The 18,725-nt window shown below is 41.2% G+C and overlaps 1 protein-coding gene across 1 annotated transcript in view; it reads right to left on the bottom strand.

Moving 5' to 3' along the window:
• LOC124617679 (SEC14-like protein 2) overlaps positions 1-18,725 on the bottom strand; it is a 264,785-nt gene that overhangs the window by 33,625 nt on the left and 212,435 nt on the right. Inside the window, exons 4-5 of the mRNA XM_047145285.1 lie at positions 15,311-15,428; positions 6,151-6,360 (exon numbers count right to left, since the gene is read on the bottom strand). Of these exons, the coding sequence (XP_047001241.1) occupies positions 6,151-6,360; positions 15,311-15,428 (328 nt within the window). The remainder of the gene's footprint in view (positions 1-6,150; positions 6,361-15,310; positions 15,429-18,725) is intronic.

Genomic DNA, 18,725 nt, shown 5'->3' with positions numbered 1-18,725 from the left:
CTTTCTGCAGTAGAATACTGACTGATGTTGACAAACCTTAACAGGATGAATCTCTGCCATCACACATTAAGCATGAGGACTGTGACCACTGACCAGTGACTATTGACTGGTCACATTTTGTCGATCATTGCATTTAGAAATAATCAGAGATAGGATGAAACTGTGTAAGCACTGCTCTGTTTGGGTTCAACACTGGATGCATGTTGCACCAAACTTTTTGGGCATGGCATGTGGACTTACAGAATTCAGGTAGTTCAAATGGTTCAAATGGCTCTGAGCACTATGGGACTCAACTGCTGAGGTCATTAGTCCCCTAGAACTTAGAACTAGTTAAACCTAACTAACCTAATTACATCACAAACATCCATGCCCGAGGCAGGATTCGAACCTGCGACCGTAGCGGTCTTGCGGTTCCAGACTGCAGCGCCTTTAACCGCACGGCCACTTCGGCCGGCAATTCAGATAGTATATTTGTAACATGAGGCTTCTCAGCTACTTCTGTCCTGCACCCTGGTACACAAATATTGGTTAAAACAAAATATCATGACTCATGAAGACTTTACTGTTTCTCCTATACTCCATATAGTGATCATAAACTGCATGACATTTAGGAATGAAGGTAGGCTACAAGACCTGGAGGCAGAACTGGTATCCAGCATGGTATCATTGGTGCGTCAGAGGTATGATGTAGGCAAGAAAGCCAAATCCAGGAAATGTCTTTTACTGTGCATGCACAACTTGAAGCAGGTTCTCAGTAGTAGGTTTCATTAAGAAAATTAAGGATCAAATTGTTTAAATTGAACTCTCAGAAAGAATAATAAGAACAGTATTAAAAATAGATAAAAGATACTCACTGGAAACAGTAGAAGTTTATGTGCAACAACCTTGCATTCTAATGAAGAAGTTGAAGATCTTTAAGAGGAGTTGCAAGAACTGTTAAGCAAAGGTAATTAATTCTACAATAGAAATGGACAACTTTGATGCAAAAGCGAGGACAAACTTGGAGAAATGACTCTCCAGTAGCGAACTTCACATTCACTACTAGGAACAATAGTGGAGACAAGCTAGTGGAATTTACTGGAAAAAATCAAAATACATCTTAAGCACATTTTTTAGGAAAAACTCAGGCCAAAAAAGGACTTGGAAAGAAATAAACTGAATTAAAAATGAGACCAAATGAGTGCTGTCAGACAATAAATAAGTCATGCAGAATGTGTTGGATTTGAAACCAAATCAGATTTGCTAGTGACCACAGGCTAGGAAGATGCAAAATAAAACTAGATCCTAAGTTAGAAAGAACTAAATTAATTAAGTACTAATACAGTGTCAGTGATTCAAAACAAAGTATGTATAAAAGTTATGTTCTCTGCCACTTTTGCCACTCCTAGTGGCATGAACTATTTTTCACAGATACTTCCTGTGCCTTGTTGAACTCTAAACACAAGATATACAGGCACAGATGGTGCCAACCATCTTTTTCTGTCATGTCAGCTCCAGCTCTCACTGGTGCTCCACCATTAGAGACTGCAGCGTTGAACAGCACCAGCTACCATTGTTTGTGATGTCACTGCTGTTTCAGTCATATTGATCTCACACACTGACTGCAGTCAGGTAAGTATAACTGTTGGCTACCTGTTACCATCAGCCCATTCTCAAAATGTATTCTTGTTAGAGCACAAGACTGTTTAAACAGAGAGAGGTTACAAAAGCTGCTCTCGTGCACATAGGGAGTTTTTTTACACGTTGCAGGCAGTCTAACACTGGATGCTGGAAGCAGAATTAAGAAGACTGATACAGATTCAGGTTGATTTTGAGTTAGCTCCAGCATAGTCAGAATTGAAGATGAATCCATAGATCATAGCGATGATAGGGCATAATTTGAGGATTCATGGGACTCAGTTTATTCTACTATAAAGGGCTTAATGAACAGGGATACTCACCTATCAAAGTCTCTTAAGTGTCAGTTCTTTGGAGTTACCACAAACTTTGTAATGAACTTCATGGTGTCACCAATTGCAAGGGGTTTCAAATACTAACTACTGATGATTGATGGACTCTTGTTACAGAGAATAAGCTGTTTTTTTGGTCACTTCTTGAGTAACCACAAGATATCTTCTTGTAAGACGTATAACAAAAACAATAATATGTTGCTCCACAAAGCATCTGACTCAAAGGATAGACAGACTGCTCAATCTAGTCACTACTCCTTAGTGGACTAGGCTACAATGGGGAGGCCTGGTATCAACTGTAATGGATTAGTGGCAACAGAGTTGTCAACATGAAGGACAGCAAGTAAACCAGATTTGTAGTGTGTTACTAGACAGTATGAGTCATTTATCTTTTACATCTATGAGCATGGCTGAGCAACTGAAGTGGAAACTCAGTGAACAGTCACTTCCTGTGAAAAGTACAAACAACAGTTTTGCTACTTCTGTGTCATACACTTGTGATGTCTATATGTCTTTGAATTTTGCATTTTAACCATCTTTGTTATTGCTGACAATGTCACTAGTGAGTTGTTATATAGGTGCATAGACTCAAGAGCTCGGAACATTGCATTTGATCTGCTACTTGCTGAACCCAACTTCTATAAGCCTGTCAGAATAGATATGATACTGGGGCACATATGTTTTATTTGATATCTTAGGCAAGGAAAAATTGGAGAAATCAAATCACTTCACACTAACTGACACAGAATTGGGTTGAATTTTGTAAGGTAGTATTTCATCAACTTCACATAAAGCAATTATGTGAAGCATGCATTCAGCAACATACAGCTCATGATGGAAATTTGAGATCTGTGGTACCGCTTGGTGAATCATGATGAGCCTCTTGCTGATTGGAGCATCAGAGTCTATCCTAAACCCTCTATCATACAAATTCCTTCCAACAGGCTGCACAGGTGACATTTGCAACAGCTGAAATGGTTCTTTTGGAAGAGATGAGTGTCTGCATCAGCTGCAGCAATACAGTAAATGGACATCAGAAGGAGCATGGCAGCTCCATATCAACAATCAGGCCTTGGTCAAGGCAACTTCCCTCTGTTGGTGTGAAGGTTTAGTCTCATCTAGAAGCTGTCCTGGTCCTGGTGAGTACATTCATGTAGTGACAGTGAAAACTGGCAATGGGTGGGTTAAGAGGGCTTTACTGAAGTTGTGCTGTTATTAGTGAAAGAGTGGAGTGATACTTCCCATTTTTGAGGTGGTTCACAATAATGCCAAATGCTACACTATAATTTAGAGCAACCAAATCCTAAGTCCCGATTTTAGCTTAAGAAGATGTAAATTTTTTTTGGAAGACAGACTGTTGATAAGTAAATTTCGTTATTAGTGTATATCTTAAATGTTAGTGTGTTCATGCTTCATATGCCTTGATAGTGTGTGTAGTAACGTTTATTCTTTTCTATGATTTGGAATTTACATTTTCAGTTTGTTGAGCTTTTAAATGTATACTTAGTTGCTAAAATGAGAAGACTTATTTTAGGATGGGAATATGTTAGGTTCTCTGTCACCTCTGTCACTCCTAGTCATATCCAGTGTTGCATTTTACAACTGGTCGGGTAAGCCAGTCCAGTACAATGTGCTCCTCTTCAGTAACTGTGTTGGACGCACCTACCTGGACCTTTGTGTACATATTACAGCAAGCAAGTTTATGTCTCAGCCATGCAAGCTTCACTGTGACTTCAACACATTGTGTGTCTTTCCATTTATTAAAATGAGGGTGATTTAAGCCCCAAACAACTTGTGTTCTGTTTTATCACTTGAATAGAAACATGAGGAGGGCAGTGAGCCCTCTCACACTATACACTAAGAACGTAAGTATACAGATTCAGAAACTAGAGACAAGCAAGTGAATAGCTGTATACAAAGAGAAAGATTACAAATTAAAATTAACAAATGGCTTTCAGGATCTAGAGAATGAAGAAAATGTGGACTTAAATATGAGAAATGGTGCTTTAATAAGTATTGTACTGGAGACTGCTGCAGATGTTGCAAGAATAAAGAAGACAAAAAACTTTTCCTGCAGACATAAAACAATTGATGAAGAAGAGAAAAGATTTTTGTAAAAAATTACAGAAGTCAAAATTAACTGAACTAAAGAAACTATTTTGAAAATTTATCAGCAGATGTCAGAAAATATAACGAGAAGATTATAGGGGAGACAATCATGGACTACCAAAGTAGCAAGAAAGAAAAACAGCCACTTAATAGAGGGCAGACATTCATTAACATTAGTCAAGAAATCAGATGGCTCTGTTATGATGAACAAGGAGACCATAGTAAAGCTATTGAAAGACTTCTTCACAAAACCTGCATTTAAGGAAATGTGTAAAATAGATGTCAGATGCAACAGTTGCTGTGTGAAACATATTTTGATAGTGTAAGTATTACAGGACTTTCATTTCTGACTTCTGGAAAACCCTGTAAATAAATAAATAAATAAATAAACAGCTCATTTCAAGATTTGAATTCTGACACATTCAAAAAGTGGAATGATATTAGAAACATGAGTCAAATGTGATTTTAGCAACAAAATTGTGGTCCCAGCAATTCAGCTCTGATGACGATTACCCTCTTATGTGTTACTCCATGTTACAAACATCTTTCACTTTATAGTAACTATAATATAAAAGACAAGATTTCAAAAGTTATGAAGTTTCAGGTGATTTCAGAAGGTTTAATATCTCTCAGGGAAATGTAAAGATCATTTTAAAGTTAGAAATGATTGTGTGTAGTACTTACAATGTGACGCAGTGCAGCTGTATTGTAACATTTTATAAATAAATAGAAGATACTGGAAGAATTAAAGCCATGTTTGGATAGTTGTGTTGATAAAAGCATTTCCTATGAAAGGAAAGGTTCCAGATTAAAATCCTTATCAGACACACAGTTTTAATCTGCCACAAAATTTCAAAACATTACACACACAGTCTGCTGATGGGGGAAAATATATTCAGTGTATGGTTATAATTTTAAGTCACTTCGACGCGCAGGTCGCTGAAAAGGCGTCAACTCGAAAGACCGGCACCAGGCGAACGGTCTACCCAATTAGAGGCCCTAGCCCCATGGCGTTAGTAAGTCACTGAGATATCTTTTGCATCCAAGAAGCATTTTCTCTGTTACTGTTTAACAACAGACAGTGAGAACATATGTAGAAGACATTATCAGATTTTTCAAACCATTACATGAAGCATGAAAAAGTGCACGGAATAAAGCTACATCATGCTTCCTCTTTCATCACAGAAAAGTGGAAGGTCTCTTAAGGATGAAGTCATTTTGTGAGTTTGGACATCGTTTCTTTACTTACAACACTTCACAGTACCTGTCAAACATCTGTTCTCTCTCTGTCTTTCTTTCCACCTGTGTGCTGCTGCAGTATGATGTGCACACCACCTCAGTTGAATGAAGGTGAAAAAAGGGAAGTTGCTCTGCCCTCTGCCCTTGTTTAAGGAACCACGCAAGCCTTCACCTTAAGTGACATGGGTGACAAACAACCAACAAAACTCAATATACAAGGGTAATCCTAAAAGTAAGGTCTCCTATTTTTTTATAAATACCTAGACCTGTTTATTTCTATAATGGTTCACATCAGTTTACAGCTTTAACATTTAGCTATTTTTTGACATTATCACCATTTCTGTCAATACATTTTTGTAGACGCTGTGGCAGTTTTTGTATGCTCATGTCATACCAGCTCACCGCCATGCTTTTCAGAAAGTTATGAACCTCTTCTTTCACCTTGTCGTCAGAGCTGAATTGCTTTCCGTCCAAATGTTCTTTTAACCTAGAGGACAGGTGACAATCACTTGGCACCAAGTCAGAACTATAGGGTGGGTGGGTGATTATGTTCCACTGAAACTGCTGCAGGAGAGCAATGGTTTGCTGAATGATGTGTGGGCGAGCGTTGTCATGGAGAATGTGTACCCCCTTGCTCAATATTCCTCTTCTCCGGTTCTGAATTGCCCATGTGAGCTTTTTCAGCTTCTCATAGTACCTGTCAGTGTTAATTGTGGTCCCAGCAATTCAGCTCTGATGGCGATTACCCTCATATATGTTACTCCATGTTACAAACATCTTTCATTTTATAGTAACTATAATATAAAAGAAAAGATTTCAAAAGTTATGAAGTTTCAGCTGGTTTTTTTATTACCTGGTCTCCAAGCATACTGGCGCAAGTTAAAATTATCCATGTCAAATACAACAGTCACTTGGGATGCTACTTGGCCATGTACAGCTGCTTGCTTCCGTGCTATCCCACTAAACGTTTCAATGTATTTTATAGTGTTACGAATAAAGTCCCTCTTCGAGACTGAGTGCAGCATTCCCCATATGTCGAGGCCAGCAAATGGAACTACAACCACTGAAAAAGATCAAAAGAAGGCTTATTACGTTTCATAGAATTGTCATACATGTACAGTCAGTCATTTTTAGCCTTATAACTCGGCTGATACGGTGTAAGCTGCAATATCCTTACTTATTTACTTATTTTGCCATTCGTTCATTTATTTATTCATTCATTCAAACATTGTGTTCCATAAATACCATCATGAAAGAGGGTCTTCAGGCACGTGAAATGAGTCAGGTTACATATTAACAGGGAGAAGCAGCCACTGCAGGCAACCATTAAAAGTATGTAAACAATTGTTCTCCTAAATATCAGATCATGAATTGAAGTAACTCTGAAGTAAAATGGATATGGAGTGAATTGGGATGATACTAATGAAGATGCAAAGATATGCAGTGATACAAGTGAAAACCAGTCAGAGTTGTTAAATATACAATGTAATGAATATGTCGTGACAGTTGAAAATTTGCCTCATAATGGGATGTGAACCTGGATTTCCTACTTTTCATGAAAAATTTTCAATTGTTACAACATATTCATTACTTGTACATTACTTTATGTATGTCTAAAAACAAAGATGATGTGACTTACCATACAAAAGCGCTGGCAGGTCGATAGACACACAAACAAACACAATCATACACACAAAATTCTAGCTTTCGCAACCAACGATTGCTTCATCAGGAAAGAGGGAAGGAGAGGGAAAGACGAAAGGATGTGGGTTTTAAGGGAGAGGGTAAGGAGTCATTCCAATCCCGGGAGCGGAAAGACTTACCTTAGGGGGAAAAAAGGACAGGTATACACTCGCACACACACCCATATCTAACCACACATACACAGACACAAGCAGACATTATGTATAGATAAGTGAGTGGAAAAGCAGCTACACAAGAAGCTGAAGCAAATGAAATGGCAAAACAATGAAGAACATCAAATATATGGCAAAATGATATTACAGGGGAGATTACTTCCTATTACGTATCTGTGGTTCGAACAAAGTGAGTAATGGGAAGTGACGAACTATTGTTGGTAGTGGGGAGTGGGCATGGTAATTATAATGATAAATAATGACTCCCAATCCAATTGCTTACTAAGAATGCTTTTATTCTCGCAGCATATACACAATGTGTGTAGCATAGAGGACAGACTTCGGAGAACTGGTCTGGCAAAGATACAGTTGTTCTTGCTCCACTAGGGCAGCAATATTATTGAGAACAGGGGGTTAGAGCCAGTGATTCTACATCCTCACACTAGCAGTGAGATGCAAGAATTAAAAACTTACATAATAGCTGAACCACTTGCTGGAAGAAGAAATGTGACTCAGGAATTAGTGCCCATAAACAAACAGGACAACAAATTTTAGAACACAGAACCCCCAAACTAAAGTCACATCACCTACTTTGATTCTATTGAAGCTTTCTGTTCTTTTTTTATTTTTTTGGGTGGGAGGGTGATTTGACTTACAATGTAATAAAGATGTTGAAAGACTGTTACAGAGGAACCTCAATAATAACATGTCATTGACTTGAATGGTCAAAATAAGTACTGGTATCAACAAATGAAGGTAAGAGGCAAAGATGTCCTATGATATCGTTGTATAAATATTCTCAATGTTATTGCCATGATATATCTGAATTGAAGGCCTGTATTTTGATGATACCATCATCGTCTGGGGAAACTGTCAGAGGAGTGATTGCTATTATGGTCTCCTGTTACAGCATACATTCATGTGCACATTATGCTCTGTAAGTCACATAATGAAGCAGAGCTTTTATGGATATGGAACAAATCAAATTACACATTCATGGGCAGAATCAGCAACTGCAGGTTACTTTCATGAAGTGTACTGACAACCACATACACCTAGTGCCAATATATTTACATTGTTAGTGTGTTTCTGAGAGAGTTTGTTTTGGATTACTCTATTACAGTTATGTTATTAATATAAAATTAGCTATTTTAAGAAAAGCAACTTCTCTTCTGTGTTGTCTTTATCTACTACAGTGCTGGCCATTAAAATTGCAACTCTGGCAAGGATAGAAAATAATAAAATTTTATTGACTATGCGTGTATAGTGCAGTAAGAAGAATATATGATTACATTTGTACTGGTAGGTAATTTTCAGGTATAAAGGGTGTGAAATTTAGGTCAGAGAACTGCCTTCTCTGGCAGCAACAACTGCTCTAACCCCGCTGGGTGTCGAACAGAACACAGCTTGGATGACAGCACAGCTATCGGTATGTAAGTATGTGCTGCTTCAACTGTGTGTCAGGGTTCACCAGTTCTAGTGATTGGTGATTGGTGGCACGCAACTCTCTTGGCAACTGTGACCAGATGTTTTCAGTGGGTGAGCAATTGGGAGAATATGCTATCCAAGGCAACAGTTGAAGGGTGTTAATACAGAAGTAGGTTAGGACAGCAAAAGAAATGTGGTTTTGTGTTACTTTACCGAATGGTAACATCACAGAGATGCTGAATATAAGGCACAGTCACTGGTGTTAACACATCAGAAATGTACCAGCTGCTACCCAAATTACAGGCTGTGCAATGAGAGGTGATCGCGTTCTATACCCAATGACATCCTATACCATCAATGGTTCAAGAACAATGAAGAGACACTGAGCAGCTGTGGTAAATTCCAGGCTGAACTGAACAAAACATTTGGTGCCAAGTGCTGGACCCATATGATGATGACACATTTAACTTTTCAATTTCATTCCAACCACATCCTTGGCACATGAACCCAACTTTAATTTATTTCAAAGATTGTTATCAGTGATCTGTGCACTGAAATGTTAAAAACTTTAATGGCAGTATTGATGTTGCCTGGAATTTTCATCCCTGAGTCCAAATATGGTGATATATTGCCAAACTGTGGTGTTCACAAAGTGGCATAGGGGTTAGCACTGCTGGTGAGCACACTGTGGGTCACAGTTCAAATCTTGCCATCCACAGTTACTTGTTATTTAACATTTATCTATTCTAGAATGTTCTTTAAATATCTGATCTTTGTACAGTTTCTGCATTCTGGACTATTTGATGTTTGCATAAACACACGCATTCTGGAATAATCTATTCTAGAATGTTCTTTAAATATCTATCTTTGTACTGTTTCTGCAATCTGGACTATTTGATGTTTGCATAAACACAAGCATTCTGGAATAATCGATGACTGTATAAATAGCTGAACTCTCCATCCAGGAGTTCAGTTATTTTCCATCCGTACAATAGTGTCAGCTACAAATGTACGTTTAGCCCCAAGTGTTGTGCTTCACAGATGATCCTGCCTTTGGATCTGGACTTGACTGTGGTTTCAGTGTGACAGTATTTGGTGGCAACAATGGATATTTTAAAACAACTACATCATCATGCCTCCAATTAGGCAATGTAATAGCTGCTGTCTACATGGACAAGAATGGGGATACAAGCAGTACACAGTTCCAAAGGTCTGGATATTCAAGAGAACCATGGAATCTAAGCCAGTAGTATGTCAGCAGCACACCAGGCATCTGTCAGTGTTATCAGGAGATGCTGGTCAGGAACCAATCAAATGGCTGAAAGGTTTCAAACAAGTTGCCAAATACAACAGGTGGGATAGCATGATGTATGTGGCAGATGTATGCTATTTCTTGAATGACACAGCCCACAATAGTTCAAGAACAGCACAAGTACACTTAGCAGAAGAACAATTGAGAGTAGGGCCCAACACCATGATGAAAAAAAAAAAAACACTCGTACATACAGACTATTTTGGCCCTTTGCAACAATGTGAACCTGAATGTGACAAAAGCAGACAAAATTTCACATTTGATGAAAGGAGTCACAGAATATGTGTACCAGGGTCTCCTGGTAAATGATGTCGCAACAAAGGAAGACTTCGTAAAGTGGTGCCAGAACATCAAGGAAGTGCTACATAAAAAGAGTCAGATGATAGAGGTATGATTTTCTCCAGAATGTGGTCCCTATGGAACTTGTGGAAAACCATGACCACCTTGTTTCTCTCATATGCCAGGTTATAAGAGAACAGAGACAGCATTTTATGACTGCTAGGACTGTCAGACCAAGTACATACAAGGTAGCAGCCATGAATGTCAACCCTGTGCATCAGGAGGTAATAGAGAACAAAATGACTGCTAAGCCACAAGGAGTCAACCACCACAACAGTCCTGTTCTCATCAGTTGACTGCAGATAATTGTAGTCAACTTGCAGAATGTCGTATCCTGTAAGAGGTCGTTCCTCAAAATGCTGTAGCCATTCACCCTCACTGTAGAGAGGTACCAGTCACTCGCCTAGCCACCAAGTTCAGGAAAACTAAATGAGTTTATCATCTATGGAGGTGAGGCTGCCATAGATGAAAATCCTCCATGGATGTCAGCCACCAAGATATCAGAAAATGCCACTGACATCATAATCAATGGCCATCTCATCCAGGCACTAGTCAATTTAGGGGCTTCTTTTTCTGTAATGTTGAATGCTTATGAACAGCAAAAGAAGACTATGTTCCATGATACAAAAGTCACTGTGCTGAAGGTTGCAAATGGAAAATACATTCAGCTGACAGGAACACATATTGCAAGAATAACTATCAATGACAGGACACAGACAGCCCTTCATATTTGTCATGTTAACAGAATGTAGTCATGATGTTATTCTCAGATGGAACTTCTTGCTGCACTACAGTTGATCGTAGGGTATGGAAGATCAGATCTCCAGATTAACAAAGCTATTCCAACAAGCACGCATAACAAAGACTGGTCTGCATAGTTTGCCACTAAAGACATTATTATAGTGCCATCATCAATGAGATGAGCTTCAGTCATTAGTTAAGATACTCTGTGAAACTGTTAAGCTTATGTAGAGTGCAAAAAGCTACTAAGGCTCACAATATAAATATACATGCCAGTGATGATCATAAATATTGTAGATGTTCGAGGAGAACTTTGGATTAGGCCTACTAATTATCATGAGCAGCCACAACTCATCTCTAAAGGTACGTGTATAGGGACGGCTGAACAAGGGCAGCTTAATGTCATCAATGAACAGTCATGCTCTACCACCACAGCAGCCAGTGCTAGGAGAAAGCTACTATCAAACTTCCAATAGGATCTGGTCTGACTGAAGAACAATGTCAGTGAGTGATAGCTGTTCTGCACCAATTTTTGGATGCTTTGAAAAGAGGAGTGGAGAAAAGACAGACCAAGTGGTCCATAGTAAAACATATCAACTATGGGGATCATCCACCAAATAGCCAGTACTTGTACAGAGTGTCACCTCTTGAATGGCGGATAATCCAGTGAAAATGGAGAAGATGCTGCAAGATCCCATCACTGAACATTCAGAGTCTCCTTGGTCCCCTCCTGTGGTTCTTGTTAAGATGAAGGATGGCACATGACATTTTCACATTGACCACTAATGACTAAAGAAACTCATGAAGAAATTTTGTTGTTGCAAATTGACTGACACTACATATTGCTTGAAAGGAGCAAAGTGTTTCTCAACTATGGATATGCAAGACAGGCTGCTGGCAAATCAGTGTTGGCAAGGCTGACCAAGAAGAGACTGTTTTCATAGCTCCTGATGATTTCAAAGAGTTTAATGTTATGCCATTTGGACTGTGTAATGCTCCTAGCCACCTTTGAAGGTATGATGGACGATCTGCTTCGACACCTTAAATGGATGTCTTGTCTTTTCTGTCTGATTGACATTGTCATCTTTTTAAGATTTTTAAAGGACATCCAAGCCAGTTGATGACTGTGTTGAACTGTGTTCAGATTACAGGTCACCTGGAGATTACAAGATGGCCGCGAGTGTAGAAGTGTGTAACTCTAATACGAGAAAAAGTTACAGTTATGTGCTAAAAAAGGGAGTTTGCGAGAATTCTAACGTCGAAATAACAAATTTAAGAGAAAGAGTTTCAGGTCTACAATTCTTAGTCAACATTTTAGGAAGTAAAATCACCACTCTCAAGAATGAAAATCGGGAACTACGGTCAAGAACAAATCAAGTGAAGTGGCACCAGACGAAAGGTACAAATCGTCCGAGTGGAAAGAAGTGAGACACAAAGGTAGGACATTAGCTGGAAAAATAACAACGAATTTTGCAACAGCAGTTACTTTTACGGATAAAAACAAATATGGCATAATTACCTTAGCGGTGGCGTGGAGACGTCGGTTGTACGGCTGTGATCATAATTACAAGAGTTCATGGTAATTTGAGATGGATATATTGTCGCAACTAGCTGGCAATAAGACTACGTGTAGTTTTTCCAACTAACTGGTAGCATCACATCTACAGCCTGGTGCCTTCAAAATTCAGTCAAACTATCTCCACATAGAACCTAAACCATGTTGTCGGGAAACAGACTGTAGCAACCACGGAAGTACGTCTAGCCTGCAGAACAAGTCGAAGACAAATGAGACAGAGCTGTTGCTGTAGGAGTAATGTAACACGTAGAGTTTCGGAGAAAATGGCCGACTGCATCAAAGGCTCTGCTTTTCGAAGAAATCTATCACTGCTTATTCGCACAGTTTCGGACAGGTTGCAAAGTTCAAAATACATTGACTAGCGCTGTCTTCCTCTCGCGGTTAGGATCGTTTCTCTGGCAGCTCTGTTGTATCAGTGCAAAAGGGCCTGTTCAAATTAAGTATAAAGCACTCCCTTGCACGGAAAACACCGCCTTGGCGAAAATTATCAACTTCTGAATCATTAGCAATCACGAACCGAAAGATTTATGGACAATGCTTTCATATTCTTGGTATCATCACTATATGATATCTCTCAACCATCCTCGTAACACAAACAAAATCACAAATATGCATCACACCCATAAGCAGATTACTGGGCCAATTTCAGGGTTCCCATACTTTAAACACTAAAAAATGACACGTTGCAAAAGAGTATTAATGCTGCATCTCAGCAGTGCCATTTAGTAATTCTGTGAAAGAAAACTTCGTAGCTCTCGTATGTGCTGTGCCCATGTACACACTGCTGGGAAAAAAATAGTGCACCTGGAAAGGACGTCGATTTTGATACGATCACGGCATATGCCATTTGGTTGATAGTAGATGTACTGATAATGACATACCAGGGTAGCCAAGCGCGCTAACGCGCGGACGCGGGTAGGCGCGCTAGCCCCGGATCGAATACGCCAGGCCGATTAACGACGTGGGCCGGTGTGCCGGCCAGCCTGGAGGTGGTTTTTAGACGGTTTTCCACGTCTCGCTAGGTGAATACCGGGCTGGTCCCCACGTTCCGCCTCAGTTACACGCGTTGTAGACATTTGACTCACGTCCGCACTATTTGACGATTTATACTAGACACAGACAGTTGAGGTACACTGATTCCGTCCTGGGGGGGTACGGGGTGGCGGTAGGAAGGGCATCCGGCCATCCCTAACACTAATATTGGCAAATCCGTTGTAACCACGCCGACCCTGCGATCGCTGCGGGACTATGATGTACGCGAAAGAAAGGAATAGGTACCGATAATGGTTTCAGCGTATTCTGCCAACAGACAGTGCAGTGGCATAGTTACCAGGGCCTCAATTGTGTCTACCCTTTAATAGGGAATGCTCATAGCCAGAAGACTCAATGTTGTGCGTAACAATGCCACGGAGACGCACTCGTGCTTCCTACATCCGACAGACCGAGTTTGAAAGCGGTCAAATTGTGGCCTTCCGAGTTGTGGGATGGTTCTTTCAGAGAAATGACACACGGGTTGTACGTAATGCCTCAGTTGTGCATCGATGCTGGTATCATTGGACACGTGACGAGGTTTTGGGCGTCCATGCCGCACAGAAGTCCATCAGGATCGTCGTACTGTAAGGGCAGAATGGCAGATCGTACAGTTGCTATGGCACAAATAAGAGCACTGTCAGCCTGCACACGTCAACACAAGCTAATGCGAACCGGTTATTAGCAGTTGGACTATGGGCACGCACACCTCTAACCTGTCTTCCACTCACGCACAGCAGTGTCATTCATGGCGCAACAGGTGCCATCAGAGGATCACCTGGAAGATGGAATGGCCCGACGTGGTCTTCAGCGATGACAGCAGATTCTGCCTGCACGCAAGCGATGGTCGTTTGTGCGTACGACACAGAGTGTTTTCTCCTAAGACAAACTGGCCTTATGGTCTGGGGTACGATAAGCTACAAATCTCGTTCATGTTTGCTGTTTCTGGAGGGGACGCTAACCAGCGCTCGGTACTTTGTTGTTAGACTAGTTCTTTTCCACTATTGCAACAGGAAGGTGATGTGTTGTTGCTACAGGATAATGCTCGCCTACACACTGTCCTTGAAACTCAACGCTCTGCAAGATGTGCAGCAACTTCCCTGGCCAACGGGAGCCCAGTTGAGCTCGTGTAGGGTATGGTGGGACAATAAGTGACTTGTGGAACTTGTCAACTAACATTTTTACAGAACTACGTTAACAGGTTGAGCAGGAGAGTATTCGCCATCTGTACGACCGACTGGGTGGCACAGTCAGCGCCTGCATTGCCGCCTCTGGTGGTTACATTACGTACCACTATGGGTGTTTCAGCATGGGTCGATACCCGGTTCCTCAGAACCGCTTGTGCTGTTGATCTGTAACTGTAACCATTTCATGCACTCCATCTGCATTGTTGCAACAATAAATCTTGAGTAAATTGGAAAACTCTAAAAGGGAGTACTAACTCCTTTCTGGCAGTGTATATAATCCCTTTATCATGTCATAGTACCTTGTCAGCGAAATGACAAAAGAAATACAAACAGGAAACAGTGAAAGTCAATCGAAACCGTAGTGATGTTGACAATGATTCATGAACTCGTTGGGATATGTGAAGGTATTAACGTCGTAAAAGGTTACACTAAAATATTACGATGTATTTCTAAATGGGAGAAAATCATGATAGCTTTTTAAATGAATCTGAGCATTTCAATCCTCGCCAGTTTCGACAAACACGGGGAAGAGAATGTGTTTTCACCTGGAGCTCCATCCTTGTCGAAACCCGATATCCCAGACGGGTAGTATTTTTTCAGCACCTCCGGTGGCTCCCACGACTGAATGTTATCCGCGTCCCAGCGTTGCCTCCATTGCAGCGACTGTAACAAACAGTAAAGAAGGTAAGAGCAGTATAATTCGAGTAAATGTGACTAACTGCCTGCCTACGTAGCCGACGCTGTTTACTGCTCTGAGCACTATGGGACTTAACAGCTGAGGTCATCAGTCCCCTAGAACTTAGAACTACTTAAACCTAAGGACATCACACACATCCATGCCCGAAGCAGGATGATACAACTGACAATAGTAGTCGCGCGGTTCGGACTGAAGCGCCTAGAACCGCTCGGCCTCCGCGACTGCATGTTGGTGTTGTTACGCTGAACCTGGAGTTAACTGGCTCGAATTCTAGAGACGCAAGAAATGCGCATTGCCAGTGTTTGGCCTACTAGGCATACAGTTCCTATCAAGAGGTTGCTCGCCAGCGTTTTGGTTCAATCGTTAACGTCTCTGCACTCATGAAGTCAAGGAATATGGCAACACTGATGATAATGAATCCCTTGAATGGCGACACTAAACTTGACGTCTCCTTTGTGCTGTAACACTACTGGCCATAGAAATTGCAACAATATGAAGGTGACATGCAGCAAATAGCAAACTGGCGTGAAGTGCACCACATGTTTGGTGGTGCAAATGATTACCATTTTAGCACAGCTACACAAAGCAGACGGTAGTAACGCCATATACGTTCTATACATAAAGAAAAACTGCTCAGCAGTTTATTTAGAAATGACGTTTCAGTATTGGTTGTTTGTGAGAAAATCGTGTTATGTCTAATATAGAGAGCAGGAATACCTGTCAAAAAAATGTTCAAATGTGTGTGAAATCTTATGGGACTTAACTGCTAAGGTCATCAGTCCGTAAGCTTACACACTACTTAACCTAAATTATCCCAAGGACAAACACACACATCTATGCCCGAGGGAGGACCCGAACCTCCGCCGAGACCAGCCGCACAGTCCATGACTGCAGCGCCTTAGAGAATACTTGTCATAATTCGTCAGCGGTAGGCTCGGGCCCCGCAGAGACTGAGGTTTATCGCTCTGCGATTTTTCCGTTTGTCGCGATCCTATGACTCACGTGAATATGGAATCCAAGGGTTCAGAAGTGCCATACTCAACTTCATACAGTATTTGAACGGCTCCTCGCGACTACTACTCAGAAAAGACGTGTGCTGAAGTGACAAAAGTAATGGGATATCGCCTAGTGTCGTGTCGAATCCCTTTTTGGCCTGCGTAGTGCAGCAACTTACCATGGCATCAAGTCGCTGGAAGTCTCCTGCTGAAATACTGAGTCATGCTGCCATAACTGCGAAAGTGTTGCGCGTGCAGGATTTTGTGCACGAACTGACCTCTCGATGATGTCCTACAAATGTGTGATCGGTGACCACGTAATTCGCTTGAATTCTATACAATGTTCTTCAAACCAATTGCGAACAACTGCGGCCTGGTGACATGACGCATTGTTATCTATAGAAATTCCATCTTTATTTGGGAACATGAAGTCCACGAATGGCTGCAGATGGTTTCCTAGCAGCCAAACATAGCCGTTTCTAGTCAATGATTGGTTCATTTGGACTAGAAGGACCCAGTCAATTCCATGCAGGCATAGCCCACACCACCTTCCACAGGGTTTTATTGACAACTAGGGCTCATGGCTTCGTGGGGTCTGCGCCACACTCGAACCCTATCAGCAGCTCTTACCAGCTGAAATCTGTACTCATCTGACCAGGCCACTGTTTCCAGTCGTCTAGGGGCCAAACGATATGGACATAAGAGGCACTGCATGCAATGCCGTACTCCGATTCGGGTCGGTCATCTGCTGCTATAGCTCATTAACGCCAAATTTCGCCGCACTGTCCTACCAGATATGTTCGTCGTAGGTCTCTCATTGAATTCTGCGGTTATTTCATGGAGCGTTGCTTGTCTGTTAGCACTGAAAACTCTATTAAAATGCCGCTGCTCTCCGTCGTTAAGTGAAGGCCTTCGGCCACTGCGTTGTGCATGATGAGAGGTAATGTCTGAAATATTGTATTGTCGGCACACTCTTGACACTGTGGATCTGGGAATATTGAATTCCCTAACGATTTCCGAAATGGGATGCACCATGCGACTAGCTCAAACCAGCATTCCACATTCAAAGTCAGTTAATTCCAATCGTGCGGCTCTAACTACATCGGAAACCTTTTCACAAGAGTCACCTCAGTACAAATGACAACTCCACCGGTGCACGGCCGTTTTATATCTTGTTACGTGATGCTACCGCCATCTGTAGCGTGCATATCGCTACCCGATGACTTTGTCACCTCACAAGGGAACCTCCCCATCGCACCCCCCTCAGATTTAGTTATAAGTTGCACAGTGGATAGGCCTTGAAAAACTGAACACAGGTCAACCGAGAAAACAGGAAGAAGTTGTGTGGAACTATGAAAAAATAAGCAAAATATACAAACTGAGTAGTCCATGCGTAAGATAGGCAACATCAAGGATAACGTGAGCTCAGGAGAGCCGTGGCCTCGTGCTTAGCGTGAGCAGCTGTGAAACCAGCGGTCCTTGGTTAAAGTCTGCCCTTTAGTGAAAAATTTTAATTTTTTTATTTTCAGACAATTATTATCTGTCCGTCCATTATGTTTTCATCACTTTTTTAGGAGTGATTATCACATCCACAAGAAATCCTAAATCGGGCAAGGTAGAAGAATCTTTTTACCCATTCGCCATTCGACAACATATTCCTGTCATGTGACGCACATGCCGTCACCAGTGTCGTATAGAATATATCAGACGTGTTTTCCTGTGGAGGAATCGGTTGACCTATGACCTTGCGATCAAATGTTTTCGGTTCCCATTGGAGAGGCACGTCCTTTCGTCTACTAATCGCACGGTTTTCCGGTGCGGTCGCAAAACACAGATACTAAACTTATTACAGTGAACAGAGACGTAAGTGAATGAACGGACAGATCATAACTTTGCGAAAATAAATAAAGTTGTCACTCGAGGGAAGACTTGAACCAAGGACCTCTCGGTCCGCAGGTGCTCACGCTAACCACGGCACCACGGCGTTCCTGGGCTGAGATTATCCTTAATATTGCCTATCTTGCGCATGGGCTACTCAGTTTGTATATTTTGCTTATTTTTTTCATTGTTCCACACAACTTCTTCCTGTTTTCTCGATTGATCTGTGTTCCGTTTTTCAAGGCCTATCCACTGTGCCAACTTATAACTAAATCTGAGGGGGGTGCGATGGGGAGGTTCCCTTGTCAGTGTACACAATCTGATCTAAAGTATCAGAGCACCCCTAAGTAATGCAGAACAGACTACTTGATGTCATGAGAGGCGGACCCG

The sequence above is a fragment of the Schistocerca americana genome, chromosome 1 (genome assembly GCF_021461395.2).
Source record: "Schistocerca americana isolate TAMUIC-IGC-003095 chromosome 1, iqSchAmer2.1, whole genome shotgun sequence".
In the NCBI taxonomy this organism is placed as follows: domain Eukaryota; kingdom Metazoa; phylum Arthropoda; class Insecta; order Orthoptera; family Acrididae; genus Schistocerca; species Schistocerca americana.
This window is presented reverse-complemented; position numbering and strand designations above follow the sequence as displayed.